Here is a 17,850-nt window from a genome sequence, read left to right as displayed (position 1 = left end):
TTCCTCCCAGTGCAATGACCATTACGTACAGAGACTTTAAATGCAGTTGGCCAGCCATCATCCATCATGGGACCATAGTCGGGATTCTCCAGCCCATATTCGACTGAAAATGTCACAGGCTTCACATAGTCTGCTGTGTCCTAGAGGCAGAGAAAATAAGAACATAAGAATGGCCGTACTGGGTCAGACTAATGGTCCATCTAGCCCTGTATCCTGTCTTTGGTAGTGGCCAATGCCAGATGCTTCAGAGGGAATGAACAGAACAGGGTAATTTTGAGTGATCCATCCCTTGTCATTCAGTTCCAGCGTCTGGCAGTCAGAGGTTTAGGGACACCTTGAGTATGCAGTTGTGTCGCTGACCATCTTGGCTAATTTTTTTTTGCACTGTCACAACATCCCCTGGCAATGAGTTCCACAGGTTGGCTGTGCATTGTGTGAAGATATACTTCCTTTTGTTTGTTGTAAACTTGCTGCCTATTAATTTCATTGGGTGACCTCTGGTTCTTGTATTATGCAAAGGGGTATATAACTTTCCCATTCACTTTCTCCACACCATTCATGATTTTATAGGCCTCAATCATATTCCTCTTACTCACCTCTTTTCTAAAATGAACAGTCCCGGTCTTTTAAATCTCTCCTCATATGGAAGTTGTTCTATATCCTTAATCATTTTTGTTGTCCTTGTCTGCACCGTTTCCAATTCTATTAGATCTTTTTGAGATGGGGCGACCAGAACTGCACGCAGTATTCAAGGTGTGGGTTATATCATGGCTCTATATAGTGGCATTATGATATTTTCTGTTTTATTATCTATCCCTTTCCTAATAGTTCCTAACATTCTGTTAAGTATCAGAGGGGTAGCCGTGTTAGTCTGGATCTGTAAAAGCAGCAGAGAGTCCTGTGGCACCTTATAGACTAACAGACGTATTGGAGCATGAGCTTTCGTGGGTGAATATCCACTTCGTCGAATGCATGTTCTTTTTTGATTGCCACTGCATGTTGAGTTGATGATTTCGGGGAACTACTCTCGATGACTTCAAGGTCTCTTTCTTGAGTGGTAACAGCTAATTTAGCCCCCATCATTTTGTATGTATAGTTGGGATTATTTTTTCCAATGTGCATTACTTTGCATTTATCAACATTGAGGTACTTAGCAAAATATTTGCTATTAGTTTTTGTGTTCTTAGCTAGTTGGTCTTCAAATTCTTTTTGGGCCTGTGTTATTACACTTTTACACTTGACTCGCCAGGGTTTGTGCTCCTTTCTATTTTCCTCACTAGGATTTGGCTTCCAATTTTTAAAAGACGTCTTTTTGTCTCTAACTGACTCTTTTACTCTGCTCGTTACCATGGTGGCACTTTTTCAGCCTCCTTACTGTTTTTTTATTTGGAGTATACATTTAATTTGCGCCAGTCTGATGGTGTTTTTAAATGGTCTCCATGCAGTTTGAAGGCATTTCACCCTTGTGACTGTTCCTGTTAATTTCCATTTAATTAGCTTCCTCATTTTTGTGTAGTTCCCCCTTTTGAAGTTAAATGCTACTGTGCTGGGTTTCTTTGGCATTTTCCCCCCCATAAGGATGTTAAATGTAATTACGTTATAGTCATTATTACTAAGTGATTCAGCTATATTCACTCTTAGACCAGATCCTGTGTTCCATTTAGGACTAAATCAAGAATCGCCTCTTCCCTTGTGGGTTCCAGGACAAGTTGCTCCAAGAAGCAGTCATTTCATGTGTCTAGAAATTTTATCTCTGCATCCCTTCCTGAGGTGACATATAACTAGTCAATATGAAGATAGTTGAAATCCCCCATTATTATTGGGTTTTCTGCTTTTGTAGCCTCTCTAATACATCATTAAAAATGGATAAATGTTTTCCGCGGGAATAGTTGGGTGCAATGAAAACACAAACTGAAACATGGTGGAACAATTTTTTACAAAGTAAATGTATCAGAGTTTAAACACACTTTGCATTTGTCTTCTTTCATCTTACAACTAAAGGACATTACATAGGTGAGACAACAAACACAGCCTCTTACAGCTCTGAGATTGCATGCTTGCCTCCTGACCTATACAAATAAAATGTGAGGTGCGTGTGTGTGTGTTTGTACAAGTGCAAGGGGTACTTAGGAGTGCAGAACATCTGCTTTGAAACAGTTGATCATCACAAAGAGTGATTGTTTATACCAGGCCAGATTTCCCAAACTGTAACAACTGTGTATAGAGAGACATAATGGCTGCCCTTGACTGAGTCTTAATGAACCAGAAACAAAGGTGCAGATGTTTAATATCGGTGTGTGTGGGGATGGGGGCAGGGGAGGGTTTGTCTTTTGAACATCTGGCTCTAGAAAATAATGCCAGAGAGAAACTTATGAGCAGAAATGAATGCAAATCACTAACTCGGATTCAAACTTCAGACGCAAACTTTCCCAAATTTCACAGAAGTTTGAGTCTGGGGATTTGGCCTGGCTAGCTGTGAATTTCAGCTCCAGATCAGCATCCAAATTTCCCCCAAATCTGTGGCTGTTTGGATCCAGGCTTCTGTTCAGATCTATCTCCACTTGTGAGTAATTTCCCATCATTTAGGTTGGTCAATTTGATCATATTTCTTTCTTGGCTGGGCTCTGCTATGCAGAAGCTTTAATTGGCTTCTAACCCAAGAGCAAGAGGAGTCTACTGGTAGGAGAAATGCACAAAGTGAAGAAGTCTGGGAAGGAAAATGAAAACATTTGGTCCTGAATCAAAGTCACTGCGTGTGTTTGTACTGAGTTCAGAACCATTTGGACTGGTCCTCAAACGTGAGCGATGCAGCCAGGTATGAATTCCATAGATTACAGCACTGAAATGATAAGACTTTTAGAAAAAAATAACTGGGGACTGGGAGGAGTTCAGGTCCCCTGCTGGCTCACACAACAGACTGAGCAGCTATAAGACTTCAGCAGCTCACTCGGAGCGGATTTCATCCTTAACCACATCAAACCCAGCAATAATAAATCCGGACTTGGAGATAAAGCTTAGCCCGGTTTCCAGCCACGTGATGTACTCAAGGCACTTCTGCTCGGCTTACATGCCTACTTCCTGATGTGTTTCTGTTTTGCATGAAGATCTTTGCCAAGCAGAACTCTTTTACCTGGCCTGATCTAAATCCCACTCCGTCTCTCCACTGACTACAAAAGGAGTTGAAGGAGTCTCCAAGTTTGGTGCCATGTATACTTACCAAGACGTGAAAATTTAGCTTGTCACAGTGTTCTTGTCCTGCAGACAATGTGACCAACCTATGAGTGTGCCGGTCGCTGTTTTCATCCAGATGAGCCCGTGGCGTGTACCTTCGCTCGTCAATGGTTGCATTGTATTTTAATCCTGAAAAGGGAAATGTTTGATTCTGATTTCTTTCTACTGTTACATTTTTATGTGGCAAAGCCTCCGCTCTGCTCCGTCCTTTCCTAGAGCACAAATCAACATTCTCCTACCAGAATAAAATTAACATCTATGAATTGTCAATGCGTGGACTCAAAATGTCATCAGCAGAGCTTATCAAAGCTCCCTTTTTAAAAACAAGATGCTAATTCAGAGATCTGAAGGCAACTTTTGGTTGATGCCACTTTGTCCTTTTAAGAAGCTGGCCAAACCGCAGGTCATGTAAGACAGGGGTTCTCAACGTATTTCTTTCTGAGGCTCCCCCAACATGCTGTAAAAACTCCACGGCCCACCTGTGCCACAACAACTGGTTTTCTGCATACAAAACCAAGGGCTGACGCCAAGGGGTCAAGCAGGGCCATTGCCTGGGCCCCCATGCCCCAGGGGCTACGCCGAAGCTACACTGCCCGGGCTTCGGCTTCAGCCCTGAGTGGCAGGGCTCAGGGCCCTGGGCTTCAGCCCTGTGCACTGGGGCTTTGGCTTTCTACCCTGGGCCCCAGCGAGTCTAATGCCGGCCCTGCTTGACGGACGCCCTGAATCCTGCTCGCGGCCACGCAGGGGGCCCCGGACCCCTGATTGAGAACCAGTGTTATAAGGTATAAACAGCCAGCCCTCACGTCGTACTGTGTCAGCGCATATGGACCCCTGTCCATTGTGTCAGCCACCTGGTGCCCAGAATTATTTGTTTATGTATATTTCTGCCTTATGCTACAGCATGCACCCTCTACAAGCCTTGGAGCTCAGCTCCTATACAACCGAATCACCACAACGTCTTTACAATGAACACCTTGATGGGGCAGAAGGAAACTCCACTGAAAGCACAAAGGCAGCTCCATCGCTCATGCCAACCCAGCCAAAGATCAGAGGATAAGGATGAGATTGACACCCAGGTGCAGGCTTTGTTAGGCTCGCTAGCAGAGGAAGTAAATTCCAGAGTGGTGAGTCATGAACAGTCTCCCAGAATTAAAATCTAGGGGCTGTCAGCAGAAGACAAAGAGAGGTAGCTTCTAAGGCAGCCTAGACCCAGGCTAGAGTACGAAGGGTTTAACAAATCAAAGTTAATCCCATGAATAGCTCTGGAAACCAGACTACATGTCTAATATGCTCCACGTGACACATATATCAAGCAGACAAGCAGCTGGATTCTTAGGGTGACCAGATGTCCCAATTTCATAGGGACAGTCCTGATATTTGGGACTTTTTCTTATATAGGCTCCTATTACCCCCCACTCCCTGTCCCGATTTTTCACATTTGCTATCTGGTCACCCTATGGATTCTGCACCAGCTGATGCTCTCAAGAGCAGCCCCCCACTTCAGTAATCCGATCTGTAGGTTACGGAAGTTATGGATAACTGTGGTGAGGTCAGAGAGGAAAGGTCATGACCTTCTGGCCAAACGCAGAAGGAAAAGGAGCTTGTGGACACCAGCAATACCTGAGAATCTGGGAGTCAGGGATTTGGGATTTTGGAGCCACTTTAGGCTTTTTAACAGACATTTTAGAAGTATTTACATTCATGTTTTAACAATCCACCATATAAACGGGTCATTTCAGGACACGGATTAATAATGCACAGGCTGTTTAAACATTTGTCTGATTTCTATCCACACGATGCACTGTACTGGTTCTGAAAGTACCCTTTCTGCTTTGCATGTCATCCCTTACATACATAATGAGAGATCATTTTTCTTCTTAAATATTGCTGTACATTCCCCACCCCCCCTTCCCCACATCATGACAAAACCCCAAATGGCCTGTGTGTGTTAGTGCGGTGCTAGGACCCAATACCCTGCTAGTGCAATGCTAAGAAAAGATGGAAGATCCAAAGTCTAAGACATTCAGAATTTAGCTTCTTTCTTCTCTTGTTTCCTTTGTCCCTCAGCAGCACTGTACTTCTGAGCGATAACCCTCTGCATCTCCTCTGCCTTCTAACACATTTCTGTGTCACCCTCTTCTGCAAGCTCTAAAATTACAGGGTGAGTTACACACAGAATATCAGCCTTGAGCATTATAGGGGGAAATCCTGGCCCTGGTGAAATCAGTGGGAATTTTGCCATTGCCTTCACCGGGGACATGATTTCACTCATAACATAAGCCCCTGTCATAGCATTTTACTATACACTGCTGGGGGGTTATTATAGGCCATGCTGCTTTTGCTTTCTCTTTGTTCTAGCTGAGTCATGGGCATCCTGTGTGTAGACTCCAGGTCAGAGCAGCGGGCAGTGTTTTAAAGCCAAGCAGGATCGACTGGCTCATAAAGGCTCTTTGTGATATTAGCCAAGTATGTAGGCATATGGCCCACAGATGTACTGTGTGGATGCAAGACCAAGGCAGCACACTCCCACACACAGACTGTACGAGAACCGTGACAATTCCCACAGCCCATGGTAAACCAGGCTGTCCCAGAACAGAGCAGTAGCCACGGTGAGAGACTGAACACTGCAGCCTAGTCGGCCTTGCTTCTGGATCTTTACAAAGCTCAGAGCAGAGGTCAATCCTGAAGGAATTTGGCTACCCTCAGAACAAGCGCTGGGTGGACTGTGCTGTGCACGGCCCTGCCACACGTTTGGACGATCTCCTTTCAGGGCAGCTGGGGTCCCACTGCTCCCTCTACATCACAATCCCTAGAACCGCGGCACATTTTCCAATCAAGGGTTATTTTCTTTAATAAAACTTGCACAGCGATTTGTTGTTGCTCCAGCTTGTGTTTTCTGCTCGACGGTGAGAGCTGACTGTGCTAATCGCCCTGAGGACTGGAATCATATTATGAATGCAGTGTAGCAGATCGAACTCTCCCTGGCACGGCGCCTCCTGCTGGTTGCCTCAGGAATTAGCTCAATTCCAGCTCTCGGAGTGCCCTCTGCTGTCTGGTGTCTCGCCTGCCTCAGGCCCCAGTGTCTCTCCCGGACCCCGGTGCCTTTTACCTCAGGGTTCTGCCCCAGCAGTACCCCCCCGCTCTGGTCTCCCCTCCCAGGGGAACCCCAACCCTCTACACCCACCTTGCCTGAGTGGCTACTGCCAGTCACCCTCTAGCCCCCATTCTCTGGGGCAGACTGCAGTCTGTCATGGCCACTCATCACCGGCACGGGGATCAGACCAGCGGCCTCTGCCTATCCCCGGGCTGCACCTCTGCAGACCCAGTGCCTGCTTAGGCCTTACCCAAGGCCTCAGCCTGAGGAGTTGCCAGGCTGGAGCTCCCCAGCTCCTTTTGCCTTTCCCCAGCCCTGCTCTGTGTCAGGTACCCTCAGTTCCCAGGCAGCCAGGCCCTTCCTACTCCAAGGCTGGAGTGAGACTGTCCCACCTCCTCCCTTCGCCCTTTTATCAGGGCCTGCTGTGGCCTGATGAGGTGTGGGCCGCTTCCCCAATCAGCCTCCCAGGAGCGGGGTAGCTGCCCCGCTACACACAGGGACCTACACGGGTTTGCGTGGACTGTCGGTAACAAGAGCCCCTTTGCTCACCTAATGTTCTGATTTCCACCGTTTTCTAATGGCAAAGCTTGGACTTTGCAAGGCCCTGCACCGTGCAGAGGAGGAACTGCAAGACTTTGCACTCCAGTGGAGGGGTGAGCAGAGGTTACACCTAGACGCTAATAGGGTGACGTACTAGGTGCAGCCCCCTGCACTGAGTAGTGGTAGATCTACAGGGCCTGGCACATCTCCTCCATTACTTGCCAGTGTGCAGGTCGAAAAGGGGTGGGGCCTGGGTCGAGAACGGGCCATGTCAGATGAGGCTAAGCGCATGCGTTTAGTGCTACCCTGCACCTAACAAGCTCTTAGCTCATTTTCCTCTCCACCTCCACGCCTGTTACTAGACAGGAGCAGCTTGGCAGTGCTCTTACCAGTGCAGGCCAGGTAAAGACAAATGAAAAGGTCGATTTTCACAAGAGCAAAGGCGAAATCAGAGCGGGAGCCTTCGCTTACCCACACTTGCCGTCTGAAAATGAGCGGAGAGGAAGACTGGAGTGAAGCAGACAAATGCAGACATGCAGGTGGCATCCTTCCCATTTCGCTTGCAGTCTTTGTTAAAGATGTTGATTTTGGATGGTTCAAACCTAATGCTGGCATTGACCTGGACAACACTGCGGGACCTAGGGCGGGAACAAGGTGCACGAGTTATACCGCAGTGCTGTGGCTCGTCTTTGGACACCTAAGCGGGTGTCTATACGTAGGTTTTGCAGGGCTCTCCCTGGATGAGACGTGAAGCATCCCATCCAGAGGCAGATTAAGGTTTCGTGGGGCCCCCTCCCCACACCTTCCACCTGCAGTCCCGCTCCCATTCTGCCTGTGGCCCCTCCAATGGCTCCACACCGTTCTGCTCCTTTCCCCCCCAGCCCCGCCCCTGTTCCACCCACCATCCTGCCCCATTCCGCCCCCCACTGTGGCCTCCTATTTGCTCATTCTTCTCCCCACCCCCTGTATCCCCAGCCCGGAAAAGCTCTGTCCACCCCCGGCACGGCCCTGGAGCCACAGCAGGGAGTGAGAGCTCTCCCAGCCCTGAGGCCACAGCCAGGGTTTGGGGCTTCCCCCACCTGCCCAGCGCTGCTGCTGGGGAGTGGAGTGGGGTTGGGGGGCTTCTGCTGCACCCCTGCATAGCCCAAACCACACCAGCCTACATATGACACCCCACATAGCTGCAGCAACCCCCTTTCATAGTGCCGCCCTCCTTAACACAGACACTCCAAGGAGGTGACTGAGGAAGAAGGCACTGGCAGGAAATTCAGGAACTAGAACTGGGATAGGAGGAGAAGTGACCAGGAGAACAGCAAGGAATGAGAGTGCTCTGCAGGGCTCTGTCACATGGGTCAGGTGTACTTGCAGGACACCTGACTAAGCATGACCTCAGGTGACAACATACGTGGCACAAACCGTAGGCCACTATTGTACAATGATCAGTCTTCAACTGGGATTCGGGAGAGGAAATAACTGCAGACTGGTAGGTGAAGAATAACACAAATGAATGTACAGCCAAGTTCTCCTCTGCAATCATAGATCATAAGGGACCTCAGGAGATCACCTAGTCGAACCCTCTGCTCAAAGCAGGACCAATCCCCAAATGGCCCCCTCAAGGATTGAACTCATAACCCTGGGTTTAGCAGGCCAATGCTCAAACCACTGAGCTATGGCTTCTATGCTCAGAACTGAGAGGAGAATTTGGTCCTCTGCAAATGGATAGCACTTTTCAGGACAGATCCCCAGGTGGTGTAAATCTGGTGTAGCTCCACTGAGCTGTGCTAATTTACATCAGCTGAGAGTCTGTCCTCCTGCCTTTAAGGTGCTTTCCAAACATTAATTAATGCTTTGATGTATTAATTTATGAATTAAATAAAACCAAGAGAGCTTTGGGAAACAACATGAAGTTTGATTTTTGGTTGAAACTCCTGGGGAATTAATTATGAAATTCAGTGATGTTTTGACACCTTTTCATGCACAGCTACATTTCCAATACCATTCTACAGAAACGGTCCAGAACCCTGCTGCTTCTCAGTATATTTAGGCTTGGAAGAATTAGATCTTTATTGGTAAGTGTTGATTTCACTGTACACACACAACCCAACAACGAAAAAATCTTTCCATCAATAATAACTGAAATGTACAGATAAGCAAAGTAAGAAAAATGCTGCTTGAGAACTTACTAAAATGTGATTGAAGTACGTTTCCTTTGTATATTTTGACATGTGATATTGACAATTTGTGGTTTAATGATTATAAAGCTTTAACTTTTTGAATCCTAATGATTACGGTCATTGAATAATTATTATCTGACCCGCCTCTATAATTTCCCACCACTGTGAAAATTTAAATAGCGAACAATAAAAAAATGCTGACAACCCATCATTTTGCATATCTGTAATACATTTGAATTGATAAAAATACAAATAAATAAATAAATACGGATATCTGTCAAAAATCACACACACAAAAAATCTAATTCTCCAAGCCTAAGTATATTGGATCATTATTGTTCAGTACTACAGGGCTTTTTAAGGGTATAAAATCAGTCATAGTTTTGGAGAATCAGTTGTTCCCCTAAATGACAACACATTTCAATGACCTTTGGTGAGAGGGCAGTTACAAAACCTGGATGCATAACCTACCATAAGAGCACAGCACTTCCAAGGGAGCCGACTGCTAGGTCTATGAGGCCATCTTCATTTAGATCTAGTTGTCCGTGGATACTGCATCCAAAATACATCAGGCCTGGAAGAAGGTCTGCGGCTGCTATTCTCTGAAATGCACAAAAGAAATCCACTCGCGTTTCTAGCATGAGTCGTCTATTACTATTATTATTATTTTATGCTCTTGTGCCTTGTGACTCATGAGACAAGCCGGCGTTTCCCTCTCCATCTGTCTAATGCCACGGTTCTTGACATCCATACAAGATATCCAGACCACTTCAGCCTTCTTTCTCGAATCATTGTCTCTGCACTCTGTTGGCCAGTCCTTTGTAACACATCACCATTGGTTACTTTGTCCCACTAGCGGACACCAAGTATTATTCTTCACAGATATCTCTGGTGGAATGTGTTAAGTTTCCTGAATTGAGTAGTGTGATACCATCTGAATGGAGTCTTCTGCATCCAATCCTCCTCATTTAACTCACTCCAACAATACTAATATTGAACCAGTCATTTCTCTGACTTCGTGACTCAGTTTCCCAGTGGTTCTTGCATTCCAGTACTCTATTCTAGCTTGGGTTTTAGCTGTTAGGATCTCTTGTTTCAGGCGATGAACTCCCTTGTGGGTTTGGTGCACCACCTTCAGACCTCCATTCAGACTCATTTGTTGGGAATCTAGCATGAATGGCAGTGTGTAAAGGTGAAAGTATGTTTGTGAGCATGAATGTGTGTGTGAAAACATAAGTGTGAGCACATGTATGCATTTGTATGTGGGAACATGCATGAACATGTGTGTGGGGGCATGAGAGTGAGTATATGTGCATGAAGATGGGCATACATGGGTGTGAATGCACATAAATTCACTTGCCGGTGCAAGAGAACGAGCCTGTGCCTATGTCAGTCAGGCTTTAGTCTCCAACACACAGAGCTCACATCTCTACAAAACAGGCTCCCTGCTTTCTTTCTGACAAGTCAGTGGATCTAGAAATTCAAGTTTGATCTGTGGAGTAACCACGCTTACGTGTTGTGTTCAGTCGAGATCACTGAACTAACCACTGGCTTTAGAGCAGTCAGAGCTACGTGAGTCACTTTCAAATGACTGAAGGAAAAGAAATTTACACAGTTTGTTGGGAAAGCAGCACATTTGCTTTTGAGTGGCATCACTCTCAGAACTTTCCACTAGAAATAGTGTAAGTGGGCGGCGGTGCCATTTTTCCTAGCTCTTGAGGATGGTTCTGCTGAGGATTTGAAGAACAGGTTGGAGGTTTTTGATGAACAAGTTAAACACCTGTCAGAGATGGTTTAGGTCTACTTGAATCCTGTCTCGGTGCAGGGGGGTGGACCAGATGATCTCCTGAGGTCTCGTCCCCCCCCCCACGACATTTCTATGATTCTGTTTCATTTACAAAACCAGTCCCACCGTATGAAGCTCTAAAAATCCCATTCCCTTTCGATACATCTTTCATATCTTGTGCGTTTCAGCATGGAGATGTGAAGGAAATATCTTGGAACCAGTTTTACAGTCACATTATGGAACAATTAAACAGCGAGTGTGAAATCCTGGCCCACTGAAGTCAATGCCAAAACTCCCTTTGACTTCAATGGGGCCAGGATTTCACCTCCAGATTTTGTCATTGGAGACAGACTTTATACTGGAGCCTGCTAAGTGACATTAAGAAGAACAATCTGGGCAAAAGAAGAGTCGCTGATTAATTAGTGACTCATGGAAAGAACAAGCTAACTTCCAAACACAGAAAATACTGCATAGCTGGGCAAAAGCATTACAAGTGCTAATAGGGATAGCAGATGTTCGGAGATGCGATAGTTCATGTTCTTGATTATGGCAGCTTCTCTCTGAAAAGTAGGCTTGCCAATGACCTCTGATGTACTTTACCTTGCTGAATAATTCACAGGCTGTGCCTGCACTACACACCAAGGTCAGCATCATGTGCAGTATGTGTAGCCACACATCACAGTGAAAAGCAAGCTGCATCCACACTGTGATGTGTTAGTCATAGACTCTGGCAGCAGGGAAGCAGTGCAGAAAGCCATCAGCAGCTCTTCGATGCCAGAGCCTTGCACTGTGGTGAGGAAAAGCTCTGGCAGAGGGGAAGTAATGGGGAAACTCTTATGCCAGAGCCTTTCCCCACTGCCGGAGTCTTTTCCTTTGGTGGGGAAAGACTCCAGTAGCAGGGAGGCAGCGGGACACTGTACTGGTAAAAATAGCAATGTAGCCGGGAAGGCACGGCTTGGGTGAGCAGAGAGCAGTGCAGGGTATGTGCTCAGGTATAGCTCACCATGCCTCACCAGCTACACTGCTACACCAGTGCTAGGGGCGCTAGGCACGTATGTGCACTACACACCGCCAAATGAAGCTTGCAGTGTAGACACACATTAAAAGTAGTGGGGAGAATTCCATTTTAATTCACTCACTGATTTCTGGTAACACAATAAGAACATAAGAATGGCCATACTGGGTCAGACCAAAGGTCTTGCTAGCCCAGCATCCTGTCTTCCAACAGTGGCCAAGTGCCAGGTGCCCCAGAGGGAACGAACAGAACAGGGAATCATCAAGTGATCCATCCCCTGTCACCCATTCCCAGCTTCTGGCAAAGAGAGGCTAGGGACATCATCGCTGCCCATGAGATGGCATCAGGAGTAGATCTTGCCCAGGATAGGTTGACCAAGGGAGGATATGACACTATCATCTCTTGCCACTTCTCACTTTCAGGAACACGAAAAATGTTAGCCCTCTCCTGTTGGTAAAGTCTCTATGGGAGACTCAAGGGTGAAATAAATGGATATGGAAAAAATGCGTAGTCAGAGATGAATTGAGATCACTCCTGGCTTGTGAACATCTGAGGCACTATTACCTCAGAAATGATGTCAAATTTCCACAAACTATTCCAGACTGTACTTTTCCCCTTTTCAGGGCCTGATTCTCATTGACACTAAATATACCACTCTAAGGGGCCCTAAAGTGGGAGAAAATTACAATTGTTGGAATTCGCTGGTGGGGAAATCATGGGACAAGGGAAACCATACCTGCTTATACATCTTCAGGAGGTTTTCTTTGAAGCCATGGAAGATATATATTGCTCCTTGGTGGTCATCTTCCAAAGGAGCACCAATGACAACATCGTTGTAGGAGTCTTGATTCAGATCGCGGACAGAGGCAATGCAAGAGCCAAATCTAGAATTCTGGTAGCTCTGCAAATCTTTCAGAGCTCCGTTGAAAACAAACCGGTCCTTCAAAGGGGAAGGAGAAACAGCAATGAAGATGAAGGAATAAAAAAATCCCAAATCAACCAACTCCCTAAAATCCCACAGAACAAACAACTCCCCTTCCCCAAACCTAAATAGTGATTGTACTCCAAAAAGGGAGAAGACTAAGGGCTTTGCTATTGCTATTGACTTCATGTGGAAGGACAGGCAGCAGTATAAAAGCCTTAGGTAGATAGAAAGAATGGTTCAGTGGTTAGAGCTGTAGCCCAAGACTTGGGAGACGCGTGTTCAATTTTCTGCTCTACCACAGACTTTCTATGTGACCTTAGACAAGTCACTTTGCTGCCCTGTGCCTCAGTTCCCCATCTGTTAAATGGGGATAATAGCAGGAGTGGTGTGAGGTAAAAAGATAGTAATAGGGGGGAGCTATGTACATACCTAAGCTAGGAGAGAAAGAAAGTATCACAGAGATTGCTGCCCATTGTAACTGAGAACACCAAGCATTACGGGCTCCTGGCCAGAACAGAGAATCAGGATCTCTGGATTCTTTTTCTGGCCCAACCAAACATTGGCTCTATCATCTTGGTAAGCCACTTGGATTCTTTCTACCTCAGCCTACTGATCTGTAAAATAGGGGCAAGATCACTTACCTTCCTCACAAGGGTGTTGTAAAGCTTAATTCATTAATATCTGTCTGGTGCTTTGAGATCTTTAGGTGGAAGGGATCTGGACATACACATATTATTCTGTACCTATATGGCTAAGATCTGCTCATCTTGAAGCAAACTCTGCACCCTGTTCTGCTGTGGGAGGGACGCAGTATTTCAGAAGCCTGGGCATGTCCTCACCCACTGTGTACAGCAGACCCACATTCTGGGGGCTCATTTCATCCCTGGGTGTTTTGGGGGACAGGGTGGGGCTGGGGATTCCACAGCTGGGCAGATCCCTGGATATTGCAGCCTGTGAGGCTGGGGTGAAACATGTGAACAGAGGCCATCTCCAGCTCTGAACATTTTTGCATTTCATTGCAAATTCAAAACAGGTGCTGTGGTCATCAAGTTTCGGAGCGACAACGAGCCCATTTCATGGAAAACTGCACCATGAACACAAGCAGCGTTGCCAAATGGCTGATTTCATTAATGTTCCCCAAAAATAAAAAAACCAAGGGCACAAAACCAAGTCAAGAAAATGGTGTGACTATTTCGGCTGAAATTTCCCCTGCAATTTCACAGAGCCTCACTTGTCAGATCAATTCTGTTTATTTACTCGGCATTATTACGATTATTTCAGTTTTAGGCACCCATTGCTGTTTGCATTAAAAAAGGAAATCAACTCGCCATACTGCACAGACCTTTATCAAACAACCCAACCTAACCTGCCACGTCTCCGCCCAGAGCCAAGGGAACATGGGCCCAACAGGTGAGCTTTGACTGGGGTCTTGAAACCCAGCTACCCCAGGCATTTGATGGAGAGTGAGAGGGAGCTACATCAGTTGCCAGGAACCCTCCCATCGGTAATGCCCAATCTCCAATTTTCAAGAGTTAAAATCTAGAGACAGTGCCTCTGTTTATAGTCTTCACGGAGCAGGAAGTGCACAACTTTTTTTTTGGGAGGCGAGGGCATTTGTTACAAAATCTTCCTAACCAATTATTTACTGGCTTCCTTATGTCACAATGCAAAAGCAAACTGAGACCCAAGGGAGTTTTTCAAGTGTTGTTTTCAAATGTAACATTCCTCCTGGAGGTTACCCGAAGTCACCACACACACGTGACACTTACTGCTAATCCTAGTTTGGGTTTATGGATATAATGCAACATTTGCTACTGTGCGTCTCTGAACAGAAATCGTCAGCTTTCACGCTAAAAGGTATATATCTCTTCCTTAACAGCGCTTCCCTGTTTACTGTACTCAAGACAGTACTCAGTGCCAATGTGGGAGATCCAATTTTACCACTGCATTGTCAATAAAAACCAGACTGAGCTTACGGCTTTTTTCAGCACTGCCAAGATTTAAAATCTCGTGAAAGCTACAAGGATGTCCAAGAAAGAGGAGGAGAAGGAGGAGGAGGAGGAGAAGGAATGTCTCTTCCTTTCTATGGAGACTATTTTTGGTCATTACCTCAGAGAGTTTGGAATCCTAGCGGAAATCATAACAGAGGTAGTGCAATCTGCAAACAATTTCCCAAACAAGGAAGACAGCATAGTTCTGAAATGTTATTAGAGGAGCCTTTCCCACAACGAATCAACAAGGAACCAGCAAATGCCACCGCAAAGGCTCACATTGATGTTTTTTTCCCTTTCTCATTCAATTACATGCTTGAATAATTGGATAAAAGGTTTGCTTGAGATTGTGAAACACCCATTGCTACAGGCAAAGTTCTGCAACCAAATACACCCGTGGAAAAGCAGCACACAGCCTCTGAGATGCTAAGCATCCCCAGAGAGATGTTGAGTGCCCTCACCTGCCAGCATCGGGGCATTTATATTTTCCTCTCAGGCAGCTAGTACCAGGTGATGCCAGAGCCCTAATGCCCAAAAGCTCTGACCTAGCACCAACTACTTCCTTATGAATGAGGAGAAGGCTCAGTTCCTTCCCCCTAGCCCACACCATTGCAATCTTTCAGCATGTCCTGCACTTTACAGACTCAGGCTAAGACTGAACAGGCTCTTATGGAAAGTCCCAAAACATTTAAAAGGTTCTACAGAAACAAAATGGGATTTAAGTCTAGAACAGGGGTCGGCAACCTTTCAGAAGCGGTGTGCCGAGTCTCCATTTAGTCACTCTAATTTATGGTTTCGGGTGCCGGTAATACATTGTAATGTTTTTTAGAAGGTCTCTCTCTATAAGTCTATACGTTATATAACTAAACTAGTGTTGTCTTGTAAAATAAACAAGGTTTTCAAAATGTTTAAGAAGCTTCATTTAAAATGAAATTAAAATGTTGATCTTACGCTGCCGGCCCGCTCAGCCCGCTCAGCCCGCTGCTGGTCTGGGGTTCTGTTCACCTAGGCCGGCAGCGGGCTGAGCGAGGCCTGTGGCCGGGACCCCGGATGGCAAGGGTCCATCAGCCAGAACCCAAGACCAGCAGCAGGCTGTGCGGGGCCAGGACCCAGAGGGCTGGGGGCAGAGGGCTGGCGGCTGGGTATGTGGGGGGGTGGAGGTGTCAGGGCAGAGGGGGGCATGGGTATGGGTGGGGCTGCCAGTGTCAAGGCTAGGGTTGGGGGGGGATGAAGGAGTCAAGCAGAGGGCTGGATGTGTATGAGGGAGGTACAGGGCTCAGGGCAGAGGGCGTGGTGTATGTGTGGGGTCAGGGCTCAGGGGAGAGGGCTGGGTGACTGCCCCCCTAAGAACTCCCAACCCTGCTGCTCCTTGTCCCCTGACTACCCCGTCCTGGGACCCCTGACTACCCCGTCCTGGGACCCCGGCCCCCAACTGCCCCCCAGGACCCCACCCCTATCTAAGCCTCCTTGTCCCTTGTCCTTGGACTGGACCCTATCCTCTACCTGTCTCCTGACTGCCCCGACCCTTATTCACACCCCCGTCCCCAGCCAGACCCCCGGGACTCCCATGCCTATCCAACCACTCCCCACCCCTGACAGGACCCCCAGAACTCCCAACCCATCCAACCCCCCCGCACTCCCTGCCTGCCCCAACCCCTCTCCACACCCCTGCCTCCTGACAGAACTCCCACCAGAACTCCCAACTCATACAACCCCCCCAGCTCCTTGTCCCCTGACCACCCCCTCCAGAGACCCTCCACCCTAACTGCCTCCCCCAGGACCCTCCTTGCTCCCGGTCCCCTGACTGCCCTGACCCCTATCCACCCCCTGCCTCCTCACAAACCACAGGCTTCCCATGCCCCATCCAACCCCCGCTCCTGACTGCCCTCCAGAGACCCTCGCCCTAACCCCAGGATCCCACCCCATCCAACCCACCCTGCTCCCTGTCCCCTGACTGTCCCCACCCCTTATCCAACTCCCCCCCCAGCCCTGGGCCCTTTACCTTGAGGCTCCACGCAGAGCCAGACACGCCGCCCCGCCGGAGTGCACAGCCCCAGCCCTCAGAGCGCTGCGCACGGCGGCAGGGCTCCAGGGGAGGGGCCGGCGGTTTGCTGTGCCCGGAGAGTGGGGCCATTTGCCCACCCCGTGTGCACGGCTATGCTTCTGCTCCCTGCCCCCGCAGGGGGAGCAGAGGGCAGAGGAGAGCGGGCGAGGCTGGGCAGGATTTTTAATGGCATGCTGGAGTCCAGACAGGCTCCAGCGTGCCATTAAAAATCGGCTCGCGTGCCGTCTTTGGCACGTGTGCCATAGGTTGCCGACCCCTGGTCTAGAAACATGGAGTCTGTACAGAATACAATCCTTTCTCTAGCTGGTTGAAACCCTTGTTACCATCTGAACAATCCTATGGCTTCCACTGCAGGCATATCATTTTCTGTTAAAATCTATAGGATGATTTAAAAGAAGAAAAGAAAACTTTTCATTCTTTATTGGATTCTGTAGGGCTTTTCCATAAGGGCAGGGCAGCAACCTTTGAGAGGCACCAGGACTCTGGGAACAGGAAAATGCTGACAAGGCAAAAGAAACGCTCTCCATGTTCTATGGGACCATCCTTGAGGCACTGGGAGCAGGAGATAGTCTGGCCAGAAGACCCTGTTCCCCAGGGTCCTGACATAAAACCCACTGAAGAAATGGGAGTCTTTCCCTGGATTAAAATAGGGTTTCGATCAGGACCCAGAAGCCCATCCCCAGAGTGTGAGCTGGACAAAGGGGCCAGTAGCCAGAAGACACGTTTTCCCAAAGGGAAAGGTAATCCAACTTCTAGTATTGCCTTCCCCAAGGTCTGTGAATATGTTTGGAATGAGAGTGGTTGAAAGGGACCCTGGGACAATGCAGCTGCATTTTAGTACAGTCTAGATTCCCTTCGCTGGCATCAGAAAACCAGGACAGTTTATAAACAAGGAAAAGAGGCAAACTCACTCAAAGTCTAGTAGCAGACACGGCTGAGAAGGGCTTTCAAGTTCTGTGTCTCCTTTGGATTGTGACAAAAGATGCCAGGTGATCTTTGAAGGCAACTTGGCTGCACTTCTGGACAAGC

General features: G+C 47.4%; 2 protein-coding genes across 9 annotated transcripts in view; one reads left to right on the top strand and one right to left on the bottom strand.

Annotated features, from left to right (window-relative positions):
- FEM1B (fem-1 homolog B) overlaps positions 1–14,112 on the top strand; it is a 120,278-nt gene extending 106,166 nt beyond the window's left edge. The window contains exon 3 of the transcript XR_005585712.1: positions 14,047–14,112. The gene's annotated coding sequence lies outside the window, so the exon portion shown is untranslated. The remainder of the gene's footprint in view (positions 1–14,046) is intronic.
- The window catches only part of ITGA11 (integrin subunit alpha 11), a 241,719-nt gene that overhangs the window by 56,662 nt on the left and 167,207 nt on the right, over positions 1–17,850 (bottom strand). For all 8 annotated transcript variants that reach the window (XM_039492637.1, XM_039492639.1, XM_039492642.1 and 5 more), the window contains 5 exons: positions 12,577–12,780; positions 9,511–9,641; positions 7,337–7,503; positions 3,218–3,360; positions 30–140 (listed from right to left, as the gene is read on the bottom strand). In XM_039492637.1, the coding sequence (XP_039348571.1) occupies positions 30–140; positions 3,218–3,360; positions 7,337–7,503; positions 9,511–9,641; positions 12,577–12,780 (756 nt within the window). The remainder of the gene's footprint in view (positions 1–29; positions 141–3,217; positions 3,361–7,336; positions 7,504–9,510; positions 9,642–12,576; positions 12,781–17,850) is intronic.

This window comes from Mauremys reevesii, linkage group 10 (genome assembly GCF_016161935.1).
Source record: "Mauremys reevesii isolate NIE-2019 linkage group 10, ASM1616193v1, whole genome shotgun sequence".
Lineage (NCBI taxonomy): Eukaryota > Metazoa > Chordata > Testudines > Geoemydidae > Mauremys > Mauremys reevesii.
The sequence above is the reverse complement of the archived record's forward strand: the minus strand, read 5'-3'. Positions and strand labels throughout refer to the sequence as shown.